Genomic DNA, 22596 nt, shown 5'->3' with positions numbered 1-22596 from the left:
AACCAATGCGTTCTATTTTCTATGTCCTTTTTTGAAGCAGTTTGGACATATGTGAGGAAATATACACCACCATGAATGTGGCTTGGCACAATTTAATGGTTATATTTCAAATTTCTTGCTATTTTATACATTGTACTTGAAGCATCGAAATAGCAAAACAATGCATCACATCATCAAAATAAATATACAACAAAAATCAAAGCTCATGGGGAATGGCTCCAATTATGTGGGAAGGGAGAGGTGGAGGTGCAGAGGGAAGATGATGTGTTTAGTTTAGTTTAGTTTTTAGTTTATAGATACAGTGTGAAAACAGGCCCTTTGGCACACTGAGTCCATGCCAACCAGCAATCTCCATACACTAGCACTATCCTACATACTAGGGATATTTTACAATTCTCACCAAAGCCAATAAGTCTTTCAAATATGGGAGGAAACTGGCGCTACCCGGAGAAAACACACGTGATCATAGGAAGAACATAGAAATTCCTTACAGACAGCACCCATAATCAGGACCAAACCTGGCTATATGGCGCTGAAAGGAAGCAACTCTATCGCTGCACCACCGAGCCATAAGTAACTTTATGCAAAGCGTGCATTCTTTACTTACAGCATATTCCTCTCAATCTAGAAGAGTATGGGCTTGTCTGATTGAGTTTTTTAAAAACCTGATTCAGTCAAGACAGAAATGGTATCTCCTCTGATGGGGCAATTTAGATACATGTGTGAAAAACATCAGGAAACATGACTTTCCATGAAGGACAATAGAAATCAGTTGTACAATCTGTGGAGCTTGTAAGGCTGGTAGACAAGAGGAAATTGTGAAACGTTTGTTAAGAAAAGGCAACAGAAAAATTAGCCTTAAATAGGTTAAAAGGTTTCTGAAGACTATTACCACATCCTGCTGGCCAACTGGCTGGGATTGGAGAGACAGTGCAGGAACAGAGTAATCCTTGGTCTGGTGTCCGACCATATATACTGAGCAGGGTGTTCGTTCATGGAGCAGTTCACTGTGGATAAAGGACATTGAAACTTTGAAGATCCATTTGAGAGCAAAAGAGTGGGTTTAATGCATGCTTTACTGGTCCACCTTTATTGTTCTAGGTCAGCTGTAAATCTAATGCACAATGGGACTTGTATGTATCTAAGTCCTTCAATGCTATGCACTGCAACTCTGGACGCTACACATGCATGGCCTTGCCCAATCATTTTGACTTTACTTTAGACTGCAGAGATACAGCATGAAAACAGCTCAATCGGCCCACTGAGTCTGTGCCAATCAGCGATCGCCCCAAACATTAACACAATCCTTCACACTAGCAATAATTTTACAATTTACCAAAGCCAATGAACCTACAGCTGATGAAACCCTGAAAATGGAATGAAGGATCTCCACCATCTTCCTTTCTGCATAACTTAGTATGTACCTGCCTGAGCAAATCTCAGTCAATAGAGTTTGAGGGATGTCCCCTTTATAAAAAGCTATCACTCTCTCTTTGATCACTCACAATGGAACCTGACTCCTCTCCTTAATCTATCCCCACCCATCACAGGCAGCTGGCTCTAACCTCAGAAACCCTTCCTCCTTAGTCCATTTGATCTATGTCATTGTTTATGATTCACACAAGTGTCCAACTATTCCTCTTTATCTTTCCCTACCTCCATCTCCTTCAATTCTTTTCTCTTAATGTATATCCAGGTTTCCCCTTAAAAGTATCAGGTCCATAACTTTAGGAGCTTTTTCTTCTACATTCCCATTGTTTGCTGGCTAAATTTCTCCTAAATTCCTGACTGGATTCATTTGCATCCCACTTCATTTCCGACTTGTCGAGCCCCTTCAAAGTTCTAACATCAAGTCACAGCTCCAACTTTCTCTCTTGACAAGAAAGAAGTCCCGGCCTGTTCAGTATTTCTTGGTGGAAGGAGGATGGTTTAGCCCATCCCACCTAAGCTGGTAACCTTTCTAATAGAAACAATATCTCATGTGATCCACTTACTTATGTGTTGTACATGGATCGAGTCAATGGACAGGTTGTTTCCAATGACTGAAGCTGTATTGATCAGCCTTTCCTGGACCACTCGTTCCTCCAGGTAAATATTTTTGGTAATGTTGTAATAGAGGATTGCCAGGCAGTTGTAGCTGAGAAGAGAGTGATAACGCATTGTAATTTGGATCAGAACATAACTGAATTTACTGATGTGATTCAAACGTAGAGTCCTTGGAGATGAGTGAAGACTCAATCATGTAACTGATAGATCTGGACCCACACACAGCTCAGCTTGTCCAGGTATCTTTTCCTCAGGATCATTAGTTCACACTTGGGCTATAAGGACAATCAAACAGCTTCCCAGGCCCTTTAAATGACACTAGACTTTAGATTTTAGAGATACAGTGTGGAAACCGGAGCACCCGGAGAAAACCCATGCGGTCACAGGCAGAATGTATAAACTCCATACAGACAGCACCTGTGGTCAGGGTCAAACTCGGAGGCCAAATCACTGGATGTATTTAAGAGAGAATTAGATAGAGCTCTAGGGGCTAGTGGAATCAAGAGATATGGGGAGAAGGCAGGCACGGGTTATTGATTGTGGACAATCAGCCATGATCACAATGAATGGTGGTGCTGGCTTGAAGGGCCGAATGGCCTCCTCCTGCACCTATTTTCCATGTTTCTATGTCTCTATGTTTCTATGTCTCTGGCGCTGTAGGGCAGCAACTCTACCACTGCTCCAATGTACCACCCCAACTAGCTTTAGTCTCTCCATGTTTCTTTCAAACCACTTGTCAAACTATCTATGGTGGGTTTAAATTTCCACAAGGCATAGATGGAAGCCTAACTTTTTAATTCCAGATTTATATAATTCTTCAAATTTGAATTCCCATTGTTTCATTCAAAGTTATAGCTCTAAAACTTCATTTGAACCAGTTTATGGTGATACCTTAGTCAACATTTTTCAAAATAGGAATGTGGCATTGCAAAGACTGAGCATATTATCTATTTCTTACCTCTTTTGTTGCAGAGATCTGGCAGAGATCCTATGTGCTGAAGTAACATTGCCTTCAAAAATCCTGATCAACAACAGAAGAGAAAAAGCCAGTTTAAAATAAACTCTCGACAGTCCTCCCCACCATTGAAAACATCCTTTCTATGTATATTTGTGTATGTTGCGTATATAAGCAAAGAATTTCACGCTTACTTGTCACATGTGACAATAAACTACTCCATAAAGTATTCCATTCCATTCCATCCACATGAGACGCTGCCACAAAAAGATGGCTTCTATCATCACGGATAGATCACCATCTACCATAGTGCATTAGGTACAGAAGCCCCCTGCCCTTGGATTCCATGTGTCCTAATCATCCAGACTAGCTTATCATATGGGCCTTTGTCAAAGACCATGCTAAAGTCCATATAGACAATGATCATTACCCTGCCCTCATCAATCCTCCTTGTAAACTCTTCAGAAAACGTTATCAGATTTGTGCGTCATGATTTCCCACGCACAAAGTCATGTTGACTATGCCTAATCAGTCCATGTTTTCTAAATGCTGGTAGATCCTGTCCCTCAGAATCCTCTCCAACACTTTCCCACCACTGACATCAGGCTCACCAGCCTGTAGTTCCCTGGCTTGTCCTTGTTTCCTTTCTGAATTAACAGAGCAACATTAACCACCTTCCAGTCTACCAGAACTTCATCCGTGGTTAAAGATGATGCAAAATTCTGTGCTTACACAATCTCCACAATCTTTATCCCTATCTTCCAGCCGAGCATGTGCATTTGGTCACACACTGGAGATTTATCCGCCTTAATGGGCTATGACCACAAATGCCTTCTCTTTGATCATTTATATATGATCCAAACATCATAACTCCATAACCTACATTCTTTAACTTCCATTGTCTATTCCACTGTAAAAACGGATGAGAAATGTTAATTTATTTTCCCCCTCATCTCCTGTGGCTTTACACAGAGCCATGCTGATCTGTAAGGGTACTTATTCTCTACCTATCAACCCTTTTACTCTTAATATCTGTAGAATCTCTTAGGACTTTCCTTTACCTTGCCTGCCAAATCTATTTCAGGAACTCTTTTTGACCTTGATTGCTTTCATAAGTTTACTCCTACACTTATTTTACCCACCAGGGGATTTGCTTGACCTTGACTGTCTAAATCTGACCTATGCCTCCTTTTCCCTGGCCAGAGCTTCTACATCTCTTGTCACCAGGGTTCCATAAACTTGCTAGCCTTGCCCTTCAACCTAACAGGAACATGTTGCCCCTGTATTCTTGTTATGTCACTTTTGAAAGCCTCCCACTTGCCAGCCATCCCTTACCTACAAATAGACTCAACAAAGTGACCTCTGTAAGTTCCCACCTAATGGCTCCAAAATCAGCCTTGCCTCAACTTAGAGTCGAGAAGGTTTGAGTTACAAGGAGAGGCTGGATAGGTTGGATCTTTTATCCTTGGAGCATCGGAGGCTGGTAAGTGAATTTATAACTTACTAGACGGGGGTGGACCCGTTGGGTCCAAATCTCTCCTGCGGGCACTCCTGCGGGCGTGGCAACCCCAATTGGGTGCAAACCTCTCTTACGGGCCCGGCAACCCTCCCCCAACTTATCCAAAACTCTCCTGCGGGCTTGGCAACCTTCCGTGCAACCTCTCCTACGGGCGCGGCAACCCCCATTGGGTGCAAGCCTCTCCTGCGGGCCCAACAACCCTCCCCCAACTGACAATCCGTGGGCCCGTTGGTGGCCGGGGAGTGTCCCCTGGGGCCATTGGAGGGCGAGGGAGCCACTCACCTCGGCCCCGGGCGGCCAGAGCAAGCCGTGGACCCATTGGGTGGAAACTTCTCCTGCAGCGGCAGCATGGTGGCCCCGGCCATCTTGTTTGACCCTCGGCCGCCGCGCTGCTACACGGGAGGAAGGTCAGGCGCGAGGCACGCCAGAAGGGGCGCTGGTCCTCTCGGCGGGGGGGGGGAGCGCATGTATTAAAGTTTCATCTGGATGGCTCAACAGCCTCCCCCCCCCCCACATTGGCCACCACTCCCGTCACCCGGGCGGGTCCCATTGTGACGTCGAACACGGCTGACGGCCAGGGTGAATGGAAAGTGATTTTTTTAACTTTAAAATGTCAATAACTTTACAAATATAACACCAAATTGAATGAAACTTCGCTAATGCACACCCCAGGACAACGGTGAGTAAGGTGGGCCTAAAATTGTCGCGCTATTGTGTACCGTTTTGGCTGTATTTCGGGATCAAACGGTCACATATATACAAACATGATGAGAGTTTTAGTAATATATAGATAAGATTATAAAATCTTGAGGTTCCTCGGCCTCTGCAACAAGATATTCCTGAGATAGACACAAAAGGCTGGAGTAACTCAGCAGGACAGGGGCATCTCTGGGAGAGAAGGAATGGGTGATGTTTTGGGTCGAGACCCTTCTTCAGACTGAAAGTCACGGGAAAGGAAAACGAGAGATAAAGATGATGATGTAGAGAGATATAGAATAATGAATGAAAGATATGCAAAAAAGTAAAGATGATAATGTAATCTGGCCACTGTTAGCTGGTTGTTGGGTGAAAACAAGAAGCTGTTGCAACTTGGGTAGGGGAAGGATGAGGAGAGAGGGAGACCGGGGTTACTGGAAGTTAATTTCTAATACATCTGTTTCAAATAACCACTTCCTTCTCTTGTAACTATGATTGCTTGTTTGAGACTCCACCAGTAAAAACATCTCTCATCCATTCTGTCATGCCCCCATGGGGGTCTTTTATGTTTTTTATAAATTCCAGGGAATGTAGATCTGAACATCCATTCACATGAGTAATCCGCTCATCCTGAGAATTATCTTAATGAATCTCTTCTGAACTGCTTCCAGTGCTTGAATAGATGGTGCGGGGACATGGGATTAGTTTAGAAAGGCACTTTGGTCGGCATGGACGAGTTGGATCAAAGGGCTTGTTTCCATGCTGCATGACTCTATGATCTATACCTTATTTTTTTTAAATAAGAAGCCCAAAGCTGTCCCTAGTACTATAGGACTGATCTTTCCCACACACTATACATTTATACTATATTTTTCCATTTCCAAGCTTAAACCCACCCCCATCCCTTAATAAAAAAGGTCAGTGTGCCAACTGCCTGTTGACCACTTATCATATCATATCATATATATACAGCCGGAAACAGGCCTTTTCGGCCCACCAAGTCCGAGCCGCCCAGTGATCCCCGCACATTAACACTATCCTACACCCACTAGGGACAATTTTTACATTTACCCAGCCAATTTACCTACACACCTGTACGTCTTTGGAGTGTGGGAGGAAACCGAAGATCTCGGAGAAAACCCACGCAGGTCACGGGGAGAACGTACAAACTCCTTACAGTGCAGCACCCGTAGTCAGGATCGAACCTGAGTCTCCGGCGCTGCATTCGCTGTAAAGCAGCAACTCTACCGCTGCGCTACCGTACCCTTAAGAATATTGAATACCCTATTTCCCCAATACACTTGGAGTCCCTTTCCATTTAGATAGTAGTCTGCCTACCAATGTGCGTAACCTCTCTTTTTCCTACATTTTCCACTCCATTTTCCATCCACTCATTCCACCTATCTATAGCCTGTTTTAGTCCAAACATTTTCATCGCTGCAGGTCTTATCACCTATATATGTGGCCTCAACAAACTAAGTCATTTAACCCACTGCACTGGACTGTTCTAGTTTATACTGTAAGTTACAGAAAAAAAGGGGCTTGTGTTTTTGACATTATCTCGTGTAACGTTGCTAATAATCGCACAGCGTGAAATATTTCTGTTACCGCAGGTTTAATGGCAGGTCAGACCTTGTTATTCCTAAACGACCAAATCCCAAACTAGACATTCCATCTCCTCACCTGACAGTTTCGACGAACACAGTGTAATTCCAGTTCTGAAATGAGCTGATGAGCTGAAAGAAAATTCAAGGCACTTGGGGTTAATGCACAATCCAATCCAGTAACATCCAGCTACATGAGCGAGAGGCACTCAAAGATAAATGCATCAACTGGTTTAAACTACAACCTCTACTTGGCTTCCCTACACAGCACATCATTCCAAGCTCCTGCAAGATATCAACTTTTCAGTTGAATAAAAGTCAGATCACGGGGGGTCGCAGGGGTTGGTATTGGTTTATTATTGTTATGTGTACTGAGGTACAGTGAATGACTGTTTTACATGCTGACTAGGCAGATCATACCATACATCAGATAGTTCCAAAGAGAAAATAAACAGAGTGTAACATATTGTGTTACAACGACAGAGAAAGTAGAGAAAAAAAGTGCAATGGCCGCAATGAGGTAGATTGGGAGATCGGGAATACATTCCTAGATTATAACAGGTCTGTTCAAGAGTCTGATAACAGGTGAGTCATAACTTTCCTTTGTTTGATCTCTTGTGTGTTTCTCTAGTTTTCTCCAAATCCATGCCTGCACTTCACCTCAGTAACTCCCTGCACACATTGATCCTAATGTGGCATAACCAAAATTATACACAGCTGCAACTTGCCACTTCAACGGATCTTACGACTTGAATCCAAGATCCCTCCGTCCATCAATATTCCTGAGTGTCATGTTTTACTGTAAGCTTTCCATTTACATTTGAAGTGCATCACCTCACAGTTGTCCAGATTAAACACCGTCATCTATTTCTTTATTGTACCCTTTCACAACCTTGCTCACAATATGCTCCACTAACTTTTGTGCAATCTGCAAATGTAACTCTATCGCCCTCCCTTCCCTCTACTGGCTCCTCTCCTTCCTCCCTGAGCTCCCCCATTCTCTTTACAGATCACCTGGCTCCTGCTCCCCCATCCATCTTCCCTCTCGGACTCCTTCAAGATCATTTCTGGCTCCTCCTTTCTTGCTCTGGTTCTTCCTTCCCTCTCAAACTCCTCTCCTCCTTCACCTACCTCATTGGCTAACTCTACTGACCCCTTTTTTTCACTTGACTCCCTTTAAAGACCTCTCCTGGTTACTACGCCTCTCCTGGCCTCTTTTTCTTCTTTCCTCCCTCTCCGCCAAACATTATCTGGTCCGTCCCCTCCTGCACCCATCCCTCTCCTCTCCCTCTGCTGCCACCAGTTCAATCTCTTTCCCTACCTGTACTGACCCATTTCCTCCTCCTCCAGACTCTTCCCCTTCTACATCTGACCCCTCCCTTCCTTCTGCCCTGGCCCAGCAGAAAGTAAGAGACTCTACGCCTGGCTCTATTTATCTCCATTGCAACAGGCTGAGCAGTGGGAATGATGATCTCTCTGAGACAAAGGCGCGCAAGAAAAGATTAGCAATCACGATAAAAGACAAACTAGAACGACCTACCCATGTTGACACTCTTTCCTCGAGCTCAGTGATATTAGCATTTCCATTGGACTGATCGTGAACCAAAAACTGCGTCCTGTAGAAAAAGCCACCTGTGCGGAGAAAGTAGTGCAGAGTTACATGGCGGGTTATCTGCTCAAACCACAAGAGGTCAGGGCTCCTTCAACGTGCACCTGCGTCGCATTCTCACCAAAGGTTGTTCTCAGAGGAAACCTTCCAATTATGCTGCTCCCAAAGTGCCCAGAGGAATTCCTGGCACTGCTCTGAATAACCTCGGAATAACTCAATGAAAGTTACAAATAACTTTCATACATATCAGGTCTTTACCTGCCGTGTCGGAATTCACCTCAAATCAAAGCATGAGTACCGACCCGGGGTACAGGGATACATATAACACTAATCATATTAGGAATGTGCTATTTATGTGTTGAGTGTGCAGACTTCGCTGAACGGCCCCAAGGCCAGGTTTTGAGATCACGAGGAATAGTTGCCAGAATTCTTCGCAATTTACATGGAATCCAAACATTGGAGTAATAACTGGTTGCCCATCCCAGTCGGAAACGTCCGGGCTGCAGTGAAAGTGCCAGATGTGGGCAAGGAAATGGTAAAGATGACAGTCTGCTCACTCGACACTAGGTGGCACCTTCCCCATGCTGACGGGTGCCGTGTTAGTTATAATCAAAAGAGTGCTGTGTTAGTCTATGATGCTGTGGGTGTTTTCCTGGAGAAGAGAGAACAAAGTTATTTTCCAGCAAAGATCAAACGTAGGCGGACACAAAATTAGTCCTTGAGCAGGCAGTCATTGATGGCAAGAGTTCAAATCAGTTACTTGCTGTAAAATGTCTCTGCAACATTCCTCCCCAGAATCTTTATTAGATATCGTCCCTCATTCATTCAGCTCAAATCAATGTGGGTTTACATATGTACCTCTCTCAAATCAAACTACATTCAAATGGTTAAGTATTATGCTAAGTAACTATCTGATGGGTGCGAACCTGGCCGATTGTTAAGGTTCATTGAAGCAGTAAAGCGTGCGCTCCACAAGTTCTCAATGAAGTCTGCATATTCGGAGCAAAACCCAATACCAGCACCAAACGTGGGCTCTGCTCTGAGCTAAGAAGATCCCATTTTCCGTATTAGATTGGTCAACTGGAAACCAGCTTTAGCTGCACTCAATCAAAAATATGCAGAACTCAACCCGCTCTCCATGTGGAACCAGCCACAAGCCCACCAGGTTTATGATTCAAAATAGCCACAGGTACAGTCAGAGCAATGGAGTTCCTCCTCGAGTGAAGAGAGATTGGTCGTTCCTACTGTTAATGGTGCCGACACAACTGATGGCATTAAATTGTTGCAGTAAACGAGGAGATTTTGCTAACGTGCCGTAGAAAGTGCAGAAGGATTTTTTTTTTTCTCACCAGAAGAATAGGCTAGGTTTGTCCATTACCTTGTAAGGGTTGGGCACCAGAAGAGAATGTTCCCCTTCTGAAGCCCATCCCTTGCACGGAAATGAATTCCTGCATATTTTTGCCCAAGCTTTGCAAGGATTTAATCAATACTACTGAAACTACATGTTGAGCCATTTTGCAAGTGAGGGTGTTTTACTAACTGCAAAGCCTCAACAAAGCAATCACTTGTGTCCAACACCGCGCTTTTAGCTAAGTCTACACATTCAATCCGACTACCACCAACACCAGTGGGCCAGCTATCAGCAATGATTGTTTTTGGTGACATTTTTCGCTAGCTATTACTACAGATTCTCTGAAGACATACGGTTGACGATCAACACTCCACACAGGCAGCTGTTGCCAACTGTGGCCTCGCACAGACAGGGCAAAGAGGCTTGTTCAGAGGCGGCGGGCTGTTTCCCGCTGTCCGTGCTTGAGTCTAAGGTCACATTGAATCCAACAACATCATGGGGGAGCAGAGGAGATGGCGTAACTGTGGCCGATGAAGAGCTGGGCCGAAGGTTTGGTAGGCGCGTAGTGGAGGTCTGAGAGCTCTGTGGCAGCTGTTTGTAGGTCTCTGTGCTTGGCCTAATTTCCAAGGCTGGTTCACTCGTGGAAGGAACCACAGAAAAATCCATTGGCGAAGTAAGATCTGGAGATCCAGCACTCGGCTGGGTTACAATGGACGTTGCAAAGAACATTCCTGATAACCCTTCACTGAGTGGGAAAGATTGCAATCCCAGATTGTGACTGTGGCACTCTCCAACATGAAACTCTGATGTGAGCAGCTGCAATGTGTGTGAATACGTCTGGTCTGTTGAAGCCATGTTGAAGGTGAGCAAGTCATTTGATGAATGGACTGATCTACTGACCTGTCCGATTTCAGATTCTGCCCCTGTAAAAATACCACTGTATCCCACGAGTTGGGGTCCTTCTGATAGTGATGGCATAAGTGTTCTGAGAGGTGGCCACTTCACACTCACATCGACTGGTGTCAGAGTCATCACCCGCTGATGTTTTGAACTTTCAAGTATTGCACGACTCCCAAAGGTTTCCTCCGTGAGGCTATCAGTTCGATCCGGAGATGAAGCAAACAAGTTCAGTTCCATTTCCCTTTGTGTAGTTGAGATCATGAAGTTCTTTAGGGAGTAAGAACCAGTGATCACATCTGAGTGATTCTGAAATGCTCCTGGAATTGTCAGTGAAAAACTAGGGAACACTGTCCCACTTAAAGATCCATGCAGTAAATTAGGTGTTGAGGTTGGAGTTTGTTCCAGTCCGGGAAGGTGGTCAGGGTGAAACAAAGCTGTGTTTTCACTTCTGATACCTGCATCGTCATCTAAAGACTGGAACGAGACTGTCTCCTCTGGTCTCTGGTCCAACAGCACATCCCATGAGCTCCAAACACTTGCATTTGAAGTCTCCAGTGAAGACTTGAGGCGGCCAGCCACTATTAAGGAATCATTCCTCAGATGAAGACCATTAGAGTATAAAGAGTTATTCTTATCTTGACGGGTGTCAAAGGTTGAAGCCTCCTTCTGTGGATGAGGAATGTCAGAGATTAAGGATTGACTCCATGTATCTGTGGTGTCAGAGGATTCATTCACTTGATGCAGAGTGTCGGAAGTTAAGGATTCGTTCCATGGATGCAGACTGTCGTGGGTGAAGGATTCACTCCCTATATGAGGACTGTAGGAGGTGAACGATTTATTTATTGGATGTGGACTGTCAGAAGTGAAGGATTTGTTCCCTGGACTTGGAGCATCAGAGGTAAAGGATTCATTCCTTGGATGTGGAGTGTCAGAGGTTAAGGATGCATTCCTCAGATGTGGAGTGTCGAAGGTTAAGTATTTATTCCCTGAATTGGGAGTGTTAGAGGTTGCGGGTTCATTCTCCAAATAAGGAGCATCAGAAGTTGAGGTGGATGAAGTGTGCAAGGCCACAAGTGGGACCCGTTTACTTTTGGTCAACGATCTAGTATTTCTGATGGTCGACCTCTCCCATTTGTTTTCGGTCATGACATGTTGGTGGCTTTGTGTGATGTGCAGTGTGGTACCAGTCAGGGAGACCTGGCCGTAGTCTTTATCAGCAATCAGAAAGGAGGGGAGTACTGGTCTCCCTCGTGGACAATCTCCAACTATTCTCATTGTGTGAAGGAAAATCCAGCAGAGATTCTTGGACTCTTGTCATGACTGTTGCCCTATTCAATTCAAGGCTTGTTTCTAAACCTGGGTGTAACTCAATGGTTCTGGAATTTGCTGACTGCACGGTAGATGAAATGGAGAAATGGATTCTGGATTCAGGAGATCCCATTGAAAATTTCCCTGGCTTGGACTGTCGCTGAGTGATACCCACATTGAATTCAGATTTTGAAAGCCTCGGAGAAACGTCCAATAAATTATCTGGAATTGAAGAAATGTTTTGTTTATCTGACATTAGTGCTGAAGAAATAAACATCAAAGCATATGGATGATTCATTTTGATGTGCAGCCTGGTTGATGCATTCGGAGAGCCCACATCAACACCTTTGGCAAAACCAGGATTGCCATCTACTTGGTTTCTTACTGAAAACTGTCCAGGATGCAGCATAAACTCATGAGATTGCCTTAATTGATTTGCTACCTGGTCAGTGCTAATGAGCAGCCTTTGCTCCATAGACTCCCTGCCCATGTTTGCGAAGTGGAGCAACTCTATTGCATGTGTTAGTTGGGTTTCATTGACGCTGTTGTTCCTCTCAAAAGGCAGGCTTGATATGGTGGAACCAACTTGTCCTGGATCCAGCAATGAACTTGGCCAGCTGGATAAGGGACCGTTGGCTTCTGAAAAGGCAGTGCTAAAAGACTCGGTATTGGAAAGGTTGGAAAGGAACCTGGTTCCTTGGCGGTCCATAGAGGATTCAGTATTGCCAGGAAGAGACTGTGCTGAAGTCTCAGTGATGAACTGATCTCCCAGAGGCTCTAATGTATTTCCCAATTGCATCAGGTTATCGCTGGGTGTCCAGAGCGAGCCATATAAGAGATGTCCATGAGGCATAATGATGTCCGCACTTATTTCATGTTGAGACTCAATTGGAGTGGGATTCATTGGTTGGTACAACACTGGAAAAGGGGTTTGTGGTTGCATCTCTAGTATGTTTAAAACATCAGATGACCTTTTGGCAGGATCATGTTGGTTAGGTAATAATATAGAAGAAATACTTGGCTTCAAACTCAATGTTTCTATTCCAATGTCTCTTTCTTCATCAATCAGTGCCTCGTGACTTTCAAGATCAGCAGATGACATCTCATTGTTGTCCTCCGTAACCGTATCAGTTGAATTCTTCACACCAAATCTCAAGTCCCAGATCTGCCTCATCAGGTTTTTTAAAACACTGATGAATTCAGAAGTCAATCCAGTGGCATTATCACTGTTAGCATATTCACTGGCTGCGTTGGTATCTCTGGCAGTGTTGGGAAAGACACTTGGAGGAAGATGTTTTCTCTCAGTGACGTTACCGGCTGCCCTTGCCAAAGCCTTTGAATCCTTAGTAACACGTGAGCTCTTGGTGACCGTCTTGGCAATCGAAGCGACTTGCATGTTCGGCCGCCCAGGTTTCAAACTGTTGGGTCTGGGTCTCAGCGGGAATCTCAACGGTGTGGACATGATCCCCAATGGATTGCTGAACTTCCCCGATCCCTGCCTCCTGCCCGATGTAAACCCTTGCCAGAACTCAATTAACTGGCTATGGTTCGGCGGAACCTGGGACCTCTGCAAATCTGTGACGTTAAAGCTTCCAGCTGCTAGTGGGAAAATCATCTCATCATTAAATCACCACATTAAGCTTCGCGTCTAAATCTTAGCAATACCTCGGTGTGTCTTGCAGGACCCGGTGCAAGCTGAATTCACCCCCTCTCATCCTATAATGCAGGAAATGAAGTGGCAGTGGCCAGCCCGATCAGATGAGAGGCAGTGGAGATTTAACAGATGGGAACAAGACAATGAAAGGGTGAATAAGGATGATATATTTCCTTTAGCTGTGTGTGAACTCAAACTTACTTCTTCTCCATTCTCACATTGGGCAGAAGTTCCAAAAGCTTGAAAGCACATACCATCAGATGCAGGAACAGCTTGTTCCTTGCTGTTATCAGATTATTGAACAGAACTCTCATGGCCTAAGGGTGTAGCTCCCAATCACCTAGCCTACCTCATTGTGACCCTCGCACTTTTTGTTTTCATGTGAACTTTCTCTGTAGCTGTAATACTATATTCTGCACTCTGTTTATTTTCACTTTTGCACTACCTTGTGCACTCGTGTATGGCATAATTTGCCTGGAAGCACACAGATTAAGGTATTTATCAAGTACACATGAAACAATACCAATGCTTATGACAGAATATCAGAGGGAAGAAAGTTCCAAAGAGTGGTGGGAGTCAGAAACTCACAGCCAAAAAAAATGATGGAAGTAGAGTACCTTCTAAGTAGACTACGTTCTAATGTGACTGGGTGAGCAATTGTAAAACTGTACCAAGACAAGGGATAGCCTGTCTACCCAACTAGAATCTGACCAAACCCAACTATCTAAGTGTGACAGTTGTGTGACAGCCTCTTAAACCTTTCCTGGGTGTATAGTTTAAGGAGGGTTGTGAATGGCTCCTTAGATGGGAGGATGCTAGCGTGGTGACAGAGGTTGTGGTTCAGTTTAGTCTCGGAGGATGGAGAGAATACAGTTCTTTACCACACGCTCGTGCCAGCTACAATTATAAGAACCACACGGTAATAACTACAAGAATTTTATTGTATTGTTTGAAGAAGAAACAGTTGAGAAGATCGACAAGTTATGAATTATTCTGTTTTGTGCTACTTTAATAAAAACCAATTAATCAAGAAGCAGCGTTTGGAAGATTCGTTTTGTTATCTTCTGGTTCGGTGTGTGCGTAAGCTATACCTCCATTCCATCCCCGAGCAGTAATGGCTAACGAAGTTGGACTTTGAGAAGGTATAGAAACTGCCATTACAGCATCTTTCGAATGGATCCAATCACCTGTCTGGCTAGAATATGGTGCCTACTATGCAGATTTCACTAATAAGTCAGATTGTATGGTCAGTTAACAACAGGGAGGCACAGAGGGAGGCACAGAGGCCCGGGTTCGATCCCGACCACAGATGCAATCTGTATGGAGTTTGTACGTTCTCCCTGTGAACATGTGGGTTTTCTCCGGGTGCTCCGGTCAATAGACAATAGACAATAGGTGCAGGAGTAGGCCATTCAGCCCTTCGAGCCAGCACCGCCATTCAATGCGATCATGGCTGATCACTCTCAATCAGTACCCCGTTCCTGCCTTCTCCCCATACCCCCTCACTCCGCTATCCTTAAGAGCTCTATCCAGCTCTCTCTTGAAAGCATCCAACGAACTGGCCTCCACTGCCTTCTGAGGCAGAGAATTCCACACCTTCACCACTCTCTGACTGAAAAAGTTCTTCCTCATCTCCGTTCTAAATGGCCTACCCCTTATTCTTAAATTGTGGCCCCTTGTTCTGGACTCCCCCAACATTGGGAACATGTTTCCTGCCTCTAATGTGTCCAATTCCCTAATTATCTTATATGTTTCAATAAGATCCCCCCTCATCCTTCTAAATTCCAGTGTATACAAGCCTAATTGCTCCAGCCTTTCAACATACGACAGTCCCGCCATTCCGGGAATTAACCTAGTGAACCTGCGCTGCTCGCCCTCAATAGCAAGAATATCCTTCCTCAAATTTGGAGACCAAAACTGCACACAGTACTCCAGGTGCGGTCTCACCAGGGCCCGGTACAACTGTAGAAGGACCTCTTTGCTCCTATACTCAACTCCTCTTGTTACGAAGGCCAACATTCCATTGGCTTTCTTCACTGCCTGCTGAACCTGCCTGCGCCCCCCCCCCCCCCCCCCCCCCCACACTCCAAAGACGTACAGGTTTGAGGTTAATTGGCTTTGGTAAAATTGTAAATTGTCCCTAGTGTGTCGGATATTGTTATTGTACGGGGCGATCGCTGGTCTGCGCGGACTCGGTGGGCTGAATGGCCTGTTTCTGCGCCGTATCTCTAAAGTCTAAATTAATCTGGGGCACTGTGAGCCTACTTTGGCTCAGTACTAGGCTAGCTAGGTGATTATGTTACCAACAGGCTTCCACTGCCAACCACCTCGCTATCAAGGAGCTTCGCATTATTTTATCCCATCACCTTCCCTCCCCAATATCCAAGAGGATATTCCAAGTCTGGAAGGCTCCATCAAAGGCAGCCTCCTCTTTTGAATGCTAATTTCAGCACCCAGAGTTTTGTGCCTCTGAAGGTTGGATCATTACTGAAATGTTACTTCAACATATGCTTTGCAATGTCATTCACTGTGGGAACGAGCAACCAGGTTTCTTAATTACAACAGTGAATCTACTCCTAGGAGTTTTACTGGCTATAAGAGTTTTACTGGCAACATGGCCCAAGGTTGAGAAAGCTGATATACCAATCCAAGACACATCCCCCCTCAATGATCGAGATATACCCCCCCCCCCCCCCCCCTCCCTCCACTCCCTTCTATGTATTTATACATGAAAGGATCAAACATCCAATGACTTACTCAAATCTGTGGCCTCTCTGGATCCACTTGTGGTGACTTCAGTGACTGGAGTATTTGTGCCTTTGTAATGTAATCAAATGTGAGATATGATCACACAATTGATAAACTTTAAAATGGTCTGACTACTTCTTTCTAATCCTCGGAAAGGAAAGCCCCTCTCCAAGAGTCACCTGAGAAATCTCAGAAAATTCACCAGCGGTGAAAATTCAACAGACTTCGCAGAATTGTAGTCGAGCTATATGTCTTTGCTAAGTTTGCTGGTTCTCCAGTGCCCATTAGAAGCAAGGATGTCCACAGCGCAGAGAGGCCACTGAGCTCGAAATAATGTAAGAAAGAGATAGCACTGGCATTACTGAACAATTGAGGATGTGGAGAGAGGCATGCTTCTTCATCACAAGTGCCTCAGGAATAAGGATGACTTGGGAAGGGCGTTGCCAGGTGGAATTCAATCCCAACTCCAGCGAGGTGATGCTCTTTAGCAAACCAACTAGTAGGTGTACAGTAAATGGGAGAGCACAAACACAATGAGAACTATCTTCACCACCCTATTTGCCATAGGTGAAAAGGGTGTGATAAAGCTATACGGCATGCCTGCTTTGTAGGTCAACGCACAGAATACAAATGTTGGGATGCCCTGTTGCAACCTTACCAAACAATGGTTAGACTGGACTTGGAGCATTGCGTGCAGTTCCAGTTGCCATGGTGTAGGAGGAATATGACTTTGCTGGAGGGAGTGCAGTATTATCAGGAGTACTTTAGTTAATGGGTAAGATTGGATAGACTAAATTTATTTTCCCTGGAGCAAAGGAGACTGAGGGATGACCTGATAGATCTACACATAAATGTAAGAGGAGAAGTAAGGTGGATAGCCAGAATGCTATTCCAAGGGTGGGGGTATCAAAAACAAGACGGCATAGATTTTAAATAGGAAGGAGTTTTAAAAAGGATTTGAGAGGACTTTCTTTTGAGAGCGTGGTTAATATCTGGACTTCACTGCAAGAGCAGGTGGTGGAATCGGATCCAATTGCTATATTTATGAAACATTTAGATGCTGAAATAAGCAAGGTCCTAATGCAGGCAAACACGATTAGTTTAGATAGACACAGTGTCAGCATGGGCATAATGGGGTGAAAGCCCCTATCCTGCGCTGTGTAATTCTGTGACTCTACGACTAACGAGGTCTACACCAGATACATCGACTGGAGGAATGCATGCTGGGCTCGAAAATGAAGTTGTTTGGAATGAAATTGAAAAAGTAATCGAAAAAGAAAGAGGAACCTGCGTAGGTTTCATGGATGAGTTAGACCGAACAATCTATTTCCATGCTGTATCACTCTAAGAATCTCATGACTCTGTCTGCAGTTTTCTACCATGTCACAAAGATGTAAGGTTTGGTAGGTTAATTGGCCACGGTAAATTGCCCCCCGTTTGTAGGTGAATGGTAGAATTAGGGCGAGTACATTGGAGTGTGGAGAGAATAAAAAACAAGACGTATGTACGATTAGTGCAAATGGGTGTTTGATGTCCGGACACTCTTGGTGGGACGAAAGGCCTATTTCCTTTCTGTGTTTCTCAGACTCACTACAGAACTATTAAATTAATTATCAAGTAAAAGAAACCAAAGCAATTAAATATTTTACTGACACAAACAGAAAGCTGAAGTTGGGATGGACGAAGTTGGATTGGGAAGAGCTATTCAGGGAAAGGCAAGGCAACAGATGAATAATAATATATATAAGGGACTGCAGAAATATTAGACCATTACTTTAGTTCAGTATTTGCCAGGGTGACCTGAAGATGACATTGGATGGAAATGAAAAATGTGCATTGAAAGTAGGAAAGTAAGGTAGAATAAGTAAGATAAAGATTAAACTCCCATTCCTGATGAATGCAGGAAAGAAAATGCAGAACCATTGCCTCACATTCATCCAATGCGATAATACTGGAGAATTATACTGGGAATATGGGATTGTCAATGTGTAACAGTGGGGTGCACGGTATTGGCAATGCGGGAACTGAAGTAGAGCACTGGGAATACAGCACCATGAATGTACAAGACTGGAGTATAGTACAAGGAATAGATGTATGTTGAAGCTGGGGTATTGGCAATGCCAGATTGTCAGTGTATGATATAAGGGCACAGTACGGTATTGGGAGTACAGGATAGTGAATGTAAAATACATGGGGATACAATCCTGCAGGACTGTCACTGTATAACACTGGGGCATAATGCAGGGATGTTGGCATTTTGATTGTATAATGCTAATAGTATTGTGAATACAGCACAGTGAATGTAAAGCATTGAGGCAGAGTACAGGGGAACAGGTTTGCTATTGTCTGAAGAAGGGTCTCGACCCGAAACGTCACCCATTCCTTCTTTCCCGAGATGCTGCCTGACCTGCTGAGTTACTCCAGCATTTTGTGAATAAATCAATTTGTACCAGCATCAGCAGTTATTTTCTTATACTATAGGTTTGCTATTGTGTTGCACATGGGTACAGGATTGGTACCGTAGATTAGTTTACAATTCTAATGGTCAATATAGGGATATCTATTGAATTGGGTAGAATACGAGTGGGATATGGGGATGTTGGATTAACACGTGGTAAAATACTGGTGGATAGAGGGGTATTCGGGTGGATACGCTGGTTTTTGATTAGCTCTGAGCTAGAGTTCGTTTGGTACAGGTGTAATAGTGAGAGTTTTAACATTTGAAATATTTTGAGATATCCTAAGAGATATCTTTAGATTCTTTACATACGCACCCTATATCCACATATTCTGTGTTAATCAACCATCCCCATATGTTACAGTAACTCTCTTATATTCTTCCAATATTTTATACTACATCTAATATAAATGATAAGTACTATTTTATATTCACAATAATATAATTTATACTCTCCAATATGCTCCATTTGATAAATTGAGCTATGTATGTATGATATAAAATCTACCTGTAAAATGTTCCCAGTGCAGTACTATATACTTTATCTTATTTTATCCTCCATTCATTAACACTCAGCATCATGCAAAATAAAGTGCAAATGATCGACTATTCATCAGGTCTTTTAACCTACTGCATTCTACTACTTTTAATATACACTATAATGTATTGCATCTCATACTGTACACAAACTCCAATATACTATTCTTGCATATTGTGTGCAGCTTATTCAGTACCATGTTGCATCTTGTAACATAGATCTAATGTATTGTGTAGTACATTATAGCTTAAATCACTATAAATATATTTATGAAGCAACTTCACTCAAAAGGTAAATACAGTATGATCAAAATACAGCCATAGGTAGGATAATAACAATGTCTTAAACACACCAGAATGCTCTAGGGAGGGTTTAAACACCAGAATTGTGAAATCTGACGGGTCGAATGGCACGTTCCCATCCATGTATCTTATCTACATCTTAAATGGTCGGCTGTTGCACAACACCATCTAAACTCCACGAGAAGTTTTGAAAACGTTTTTACACAATGTTACATCCCAAGGTTCAGACCATGACATACTACTTGTATCATTTTGCAGAAGAGAGTAAAGTGAGTAGAGCAAAGTGAGTAAAGACTCTTGGCTCAAGAGTCTTCGGCGAGGAAGCTGAGGCAAGGAGGCTACACCTGATTCGAAATGGCACTGAAGAAATGGCAGGCAGGTTGGTACTGTGTGTTTGCTGCAGGATGTGGGAAGTCAGGGACACCGCTGGTGCTTCTGGAAACTACACCCGCAGAAATTGTGTCCAGATGCAGCTCCTGAATGAACGTGTTGGGGAACTGGAGCAACAGTTGGATGACCTCGGGGCCATCTGGGAAAACAAGAGTTTCCTGGACAAGACCTTCAGTAAGGTTGTCACACCACGGACACAGGAGGACCAAAGGTGGGTGACTGTGAGAAAGAGGAGTAAACATGGAGTGCAGGAGACCCCGGTGGCTGTACCTACTGAAAACAGGTACACCCTCTTGGGAGTGGATGACACGACAAGATTGAGTGGCAGCCAGGGCTCTGATCCCAACCCTGATGCCGAGGCTCAATGGGGAAGAGTTACATCAGGCAGAGCTATAGTGGTGGGAGACTCCATCGTCAGAGGTGTGGACAGGAGATTCTGCGGCAGCAGGCGAGACTCCAGGAGGGTGTGTTGCCTCCCTAGTGCCAGGGTCCAGGACGTCTCGGAGCGGCTGCACGGCATCCTCAAGAGTGAGGGGGAGCAGCCAGAGGTTGTTGTGCATGTTGGCACAAATGATATAGGTCGGAAGAGGAAGGTGGCTCTGCAACAAGAATTTACAGAATTGGGTAGAAATCTGAAAAGCAGGACCTGCCGGGTAACAATCTCAGGATTGCTTCCAGTACCTTGTGCCAGTGAAGGTAAGAATAGGAAGATAGGAGGAAAATGAATGTGTGGCTAAGGAGTTGGTGCACGGATACAGATTTCTGGATAATTGGGACATCTTCCGGGACAGAGGTGACCTGCATAAAAGGGACGGGTTGCACCTAAACTGGAGGGGGACCAACATCCTAGCGGGAAGGTTTGCTAATGCTACACGGGAACAGTTGGATGACCTTTGGGCCATCTGGGAAAACAAGTGTTTCCTGGACAAAACCTGCAGCGAGGTTGTCACACCACAGATACAGGAGGACCGTGAAGGTTTCAACTAAATTGGCAGGGGGGGGGGGGGGGGGGGGTGGGATCACATGCGGGACAGAGGCATGTGAGGGGTGAGAAGTTGGTATGGAGGGTGGTGTGGGAAAGGTTAATGGACAGAATAGGCAGGTGAAAGGTGGAGAGCGAGGAAGGAGGGTTGGTTTAAGCTGCACGTATTTTAATGCAAGGGGCCTTATGGGTAAGGCAGATGAGCTTAGGGCATGGATAGGAAGGGACAGGACTGGCAGCGCAATGTTCCGGGGTTGAGGAGAGACGGGGTTGAGGAAAAAAGAGGAGGGGGCGTTGTATTGTTGGTTAAGGAGGATGTCACAGCTGTGTTCAGATGTGGCATTACGGACGGTTCATCTCGTGAGGCTATACGGGTGGAACTGAGAAACAAGAAAGGGATGATCATTTTGTTGGGGGTGTAGATGGTTGTAGATAGTGAAGCTGGTTGTAAACGATTGCAGCAGGATCTGGATCAATTAGCCAGGTGGGCGGAGGAATGTTGATGGAAGGTTGATGGAATTTAATACAGAGAAGTGTGAGGTGTTGCATTTTGGGATAATGAACAAGGGCAGGACCTACACACTAAATAGTAAGCCTCTGGGTAGAGTTGTAGAGCAGAGGGATCTAGGAGTACGGGTGCATGGTTCCTTGAAGGTCGAGTCGCAGGTAGATAAGGTGGTCAAAAAGGCTTTTGGCATTTTGGCCTTCATCAGTCAAAGTTTTGAGTATAGAAGTTGGGAGGTCATGTTGTAGTTGTATAAGATGTTGGTGAGACCACATTTAGAATATTGTGTTCAGTTCTGTGCACCATGTTACAGGAAAGATATTGTCAAGCTTGAAAGGGTTCAGAAAAGATTTACGAGGATGTTGGCCAGGACTCGAGGGTGTGAGCTATAGGGAGAGGTTAAGTAGGCTGGGTCTCTATTCCATGGAGCACAGGAGGATGAGGGGAGATCTTATAGAGGTGTACAGAATCATGAGAGAAATAGATCCGGTACATGCACAGTCTTTTGCTCAGAGTATGGGAATTGAGGATCAGAGGACTTAGGTTCAAGGTGAAGGGGAAAAGATTTAATAGGAATCCGAGGGGTACCTTTTTCACACAAAAGGTGGTGGGTGTATGTTACAAGCTGCCAGAGGAGGTAGTTGAAGCTGGGAATATCTCATCATTTAAGAAACAGACAGGTACATGGATGGGACAGGTTTGGAGGGATATGGACCGAGCGCAGGCAAGTGGGACTAGTGGAGCTTGGACATTGTTGGCCGGTGTGGGGAAGTTGGGCCAAAGGGCCTGTTTCCACACTGTATCACTCTATGGATGCATCGTAACATGCTGTAACTAAGTATTGCAAATTGTTTAATATTATACTGTGCTCATATTGTCCAATGTAATGTATTAAAAAATATTCAAGAATATATAATTGCGCATCTGATGGTTTCAATAAATTCCATCCACAATACCCAAGAAAAATAACTTACAAAGCAACCTTATTTTTAAACACACAATTCTTCAATGGGTATATATAAAGGCAATTG

The 22596-nt window shown here is 44.3% G+C and overlaps 1 protein-coding gene across 7 annotated transcripts in view; it reads right to left on the bottom strand.

The window, feature by feature from the left end:
- Positions 1–22596, bottom strand: part of adgrg6 (adhesion G protein-coupled receptor G6) — a 135815-nt gene that overhangs the window by 54976 nt on the left and 58243 nt on the right. For all 7 annotated transcript variants that reach the window (XM_078405458.1, XM_078405457.1, XM_078405460.1 and 4 more), the window contains 5 exons: positions 8361–8452; positions 6900–6952; positions 3005–3067; positions 1995–2137; positions 893–1007 (listed from right to left, as the gene is read on the bottom strand). In XM_078405458.1, the coding sequence (XP_078261584.1) occupies positions 893–1007; positions 1995–2137; positions 3005–3067; positions 6900–6952; positions 8361–8452 (466 nt within the window). The remainder of the gene's footprint in view (positions 1–892; positions 1008–1994; positions 2138–3004; positions 3068–6899; positions 6953–8360; positions 8453–22596) is intronic.

Source organism: Rhinoraja longicauda, chromosome 9 (assembly GCF_053455715.1).
Source record: "Rhinoraja longicauda isolate Sanriku21f chromosome 9, sRhiLon1.1, whole genome shotgun sequence".
Taxonomy (NCBI): Eukaryota; Metazoa; Chordata; class Chondrichthyes; order Rajiformes; family Arhynchobatidae; genus Rhinoraja; species Rhinoraja longicauda.
The sequence above is the reverse complement of the archived record's forward strand: the minus strand, read 5'-3'. Positions and strand labels throughout refer to the sequence as shown.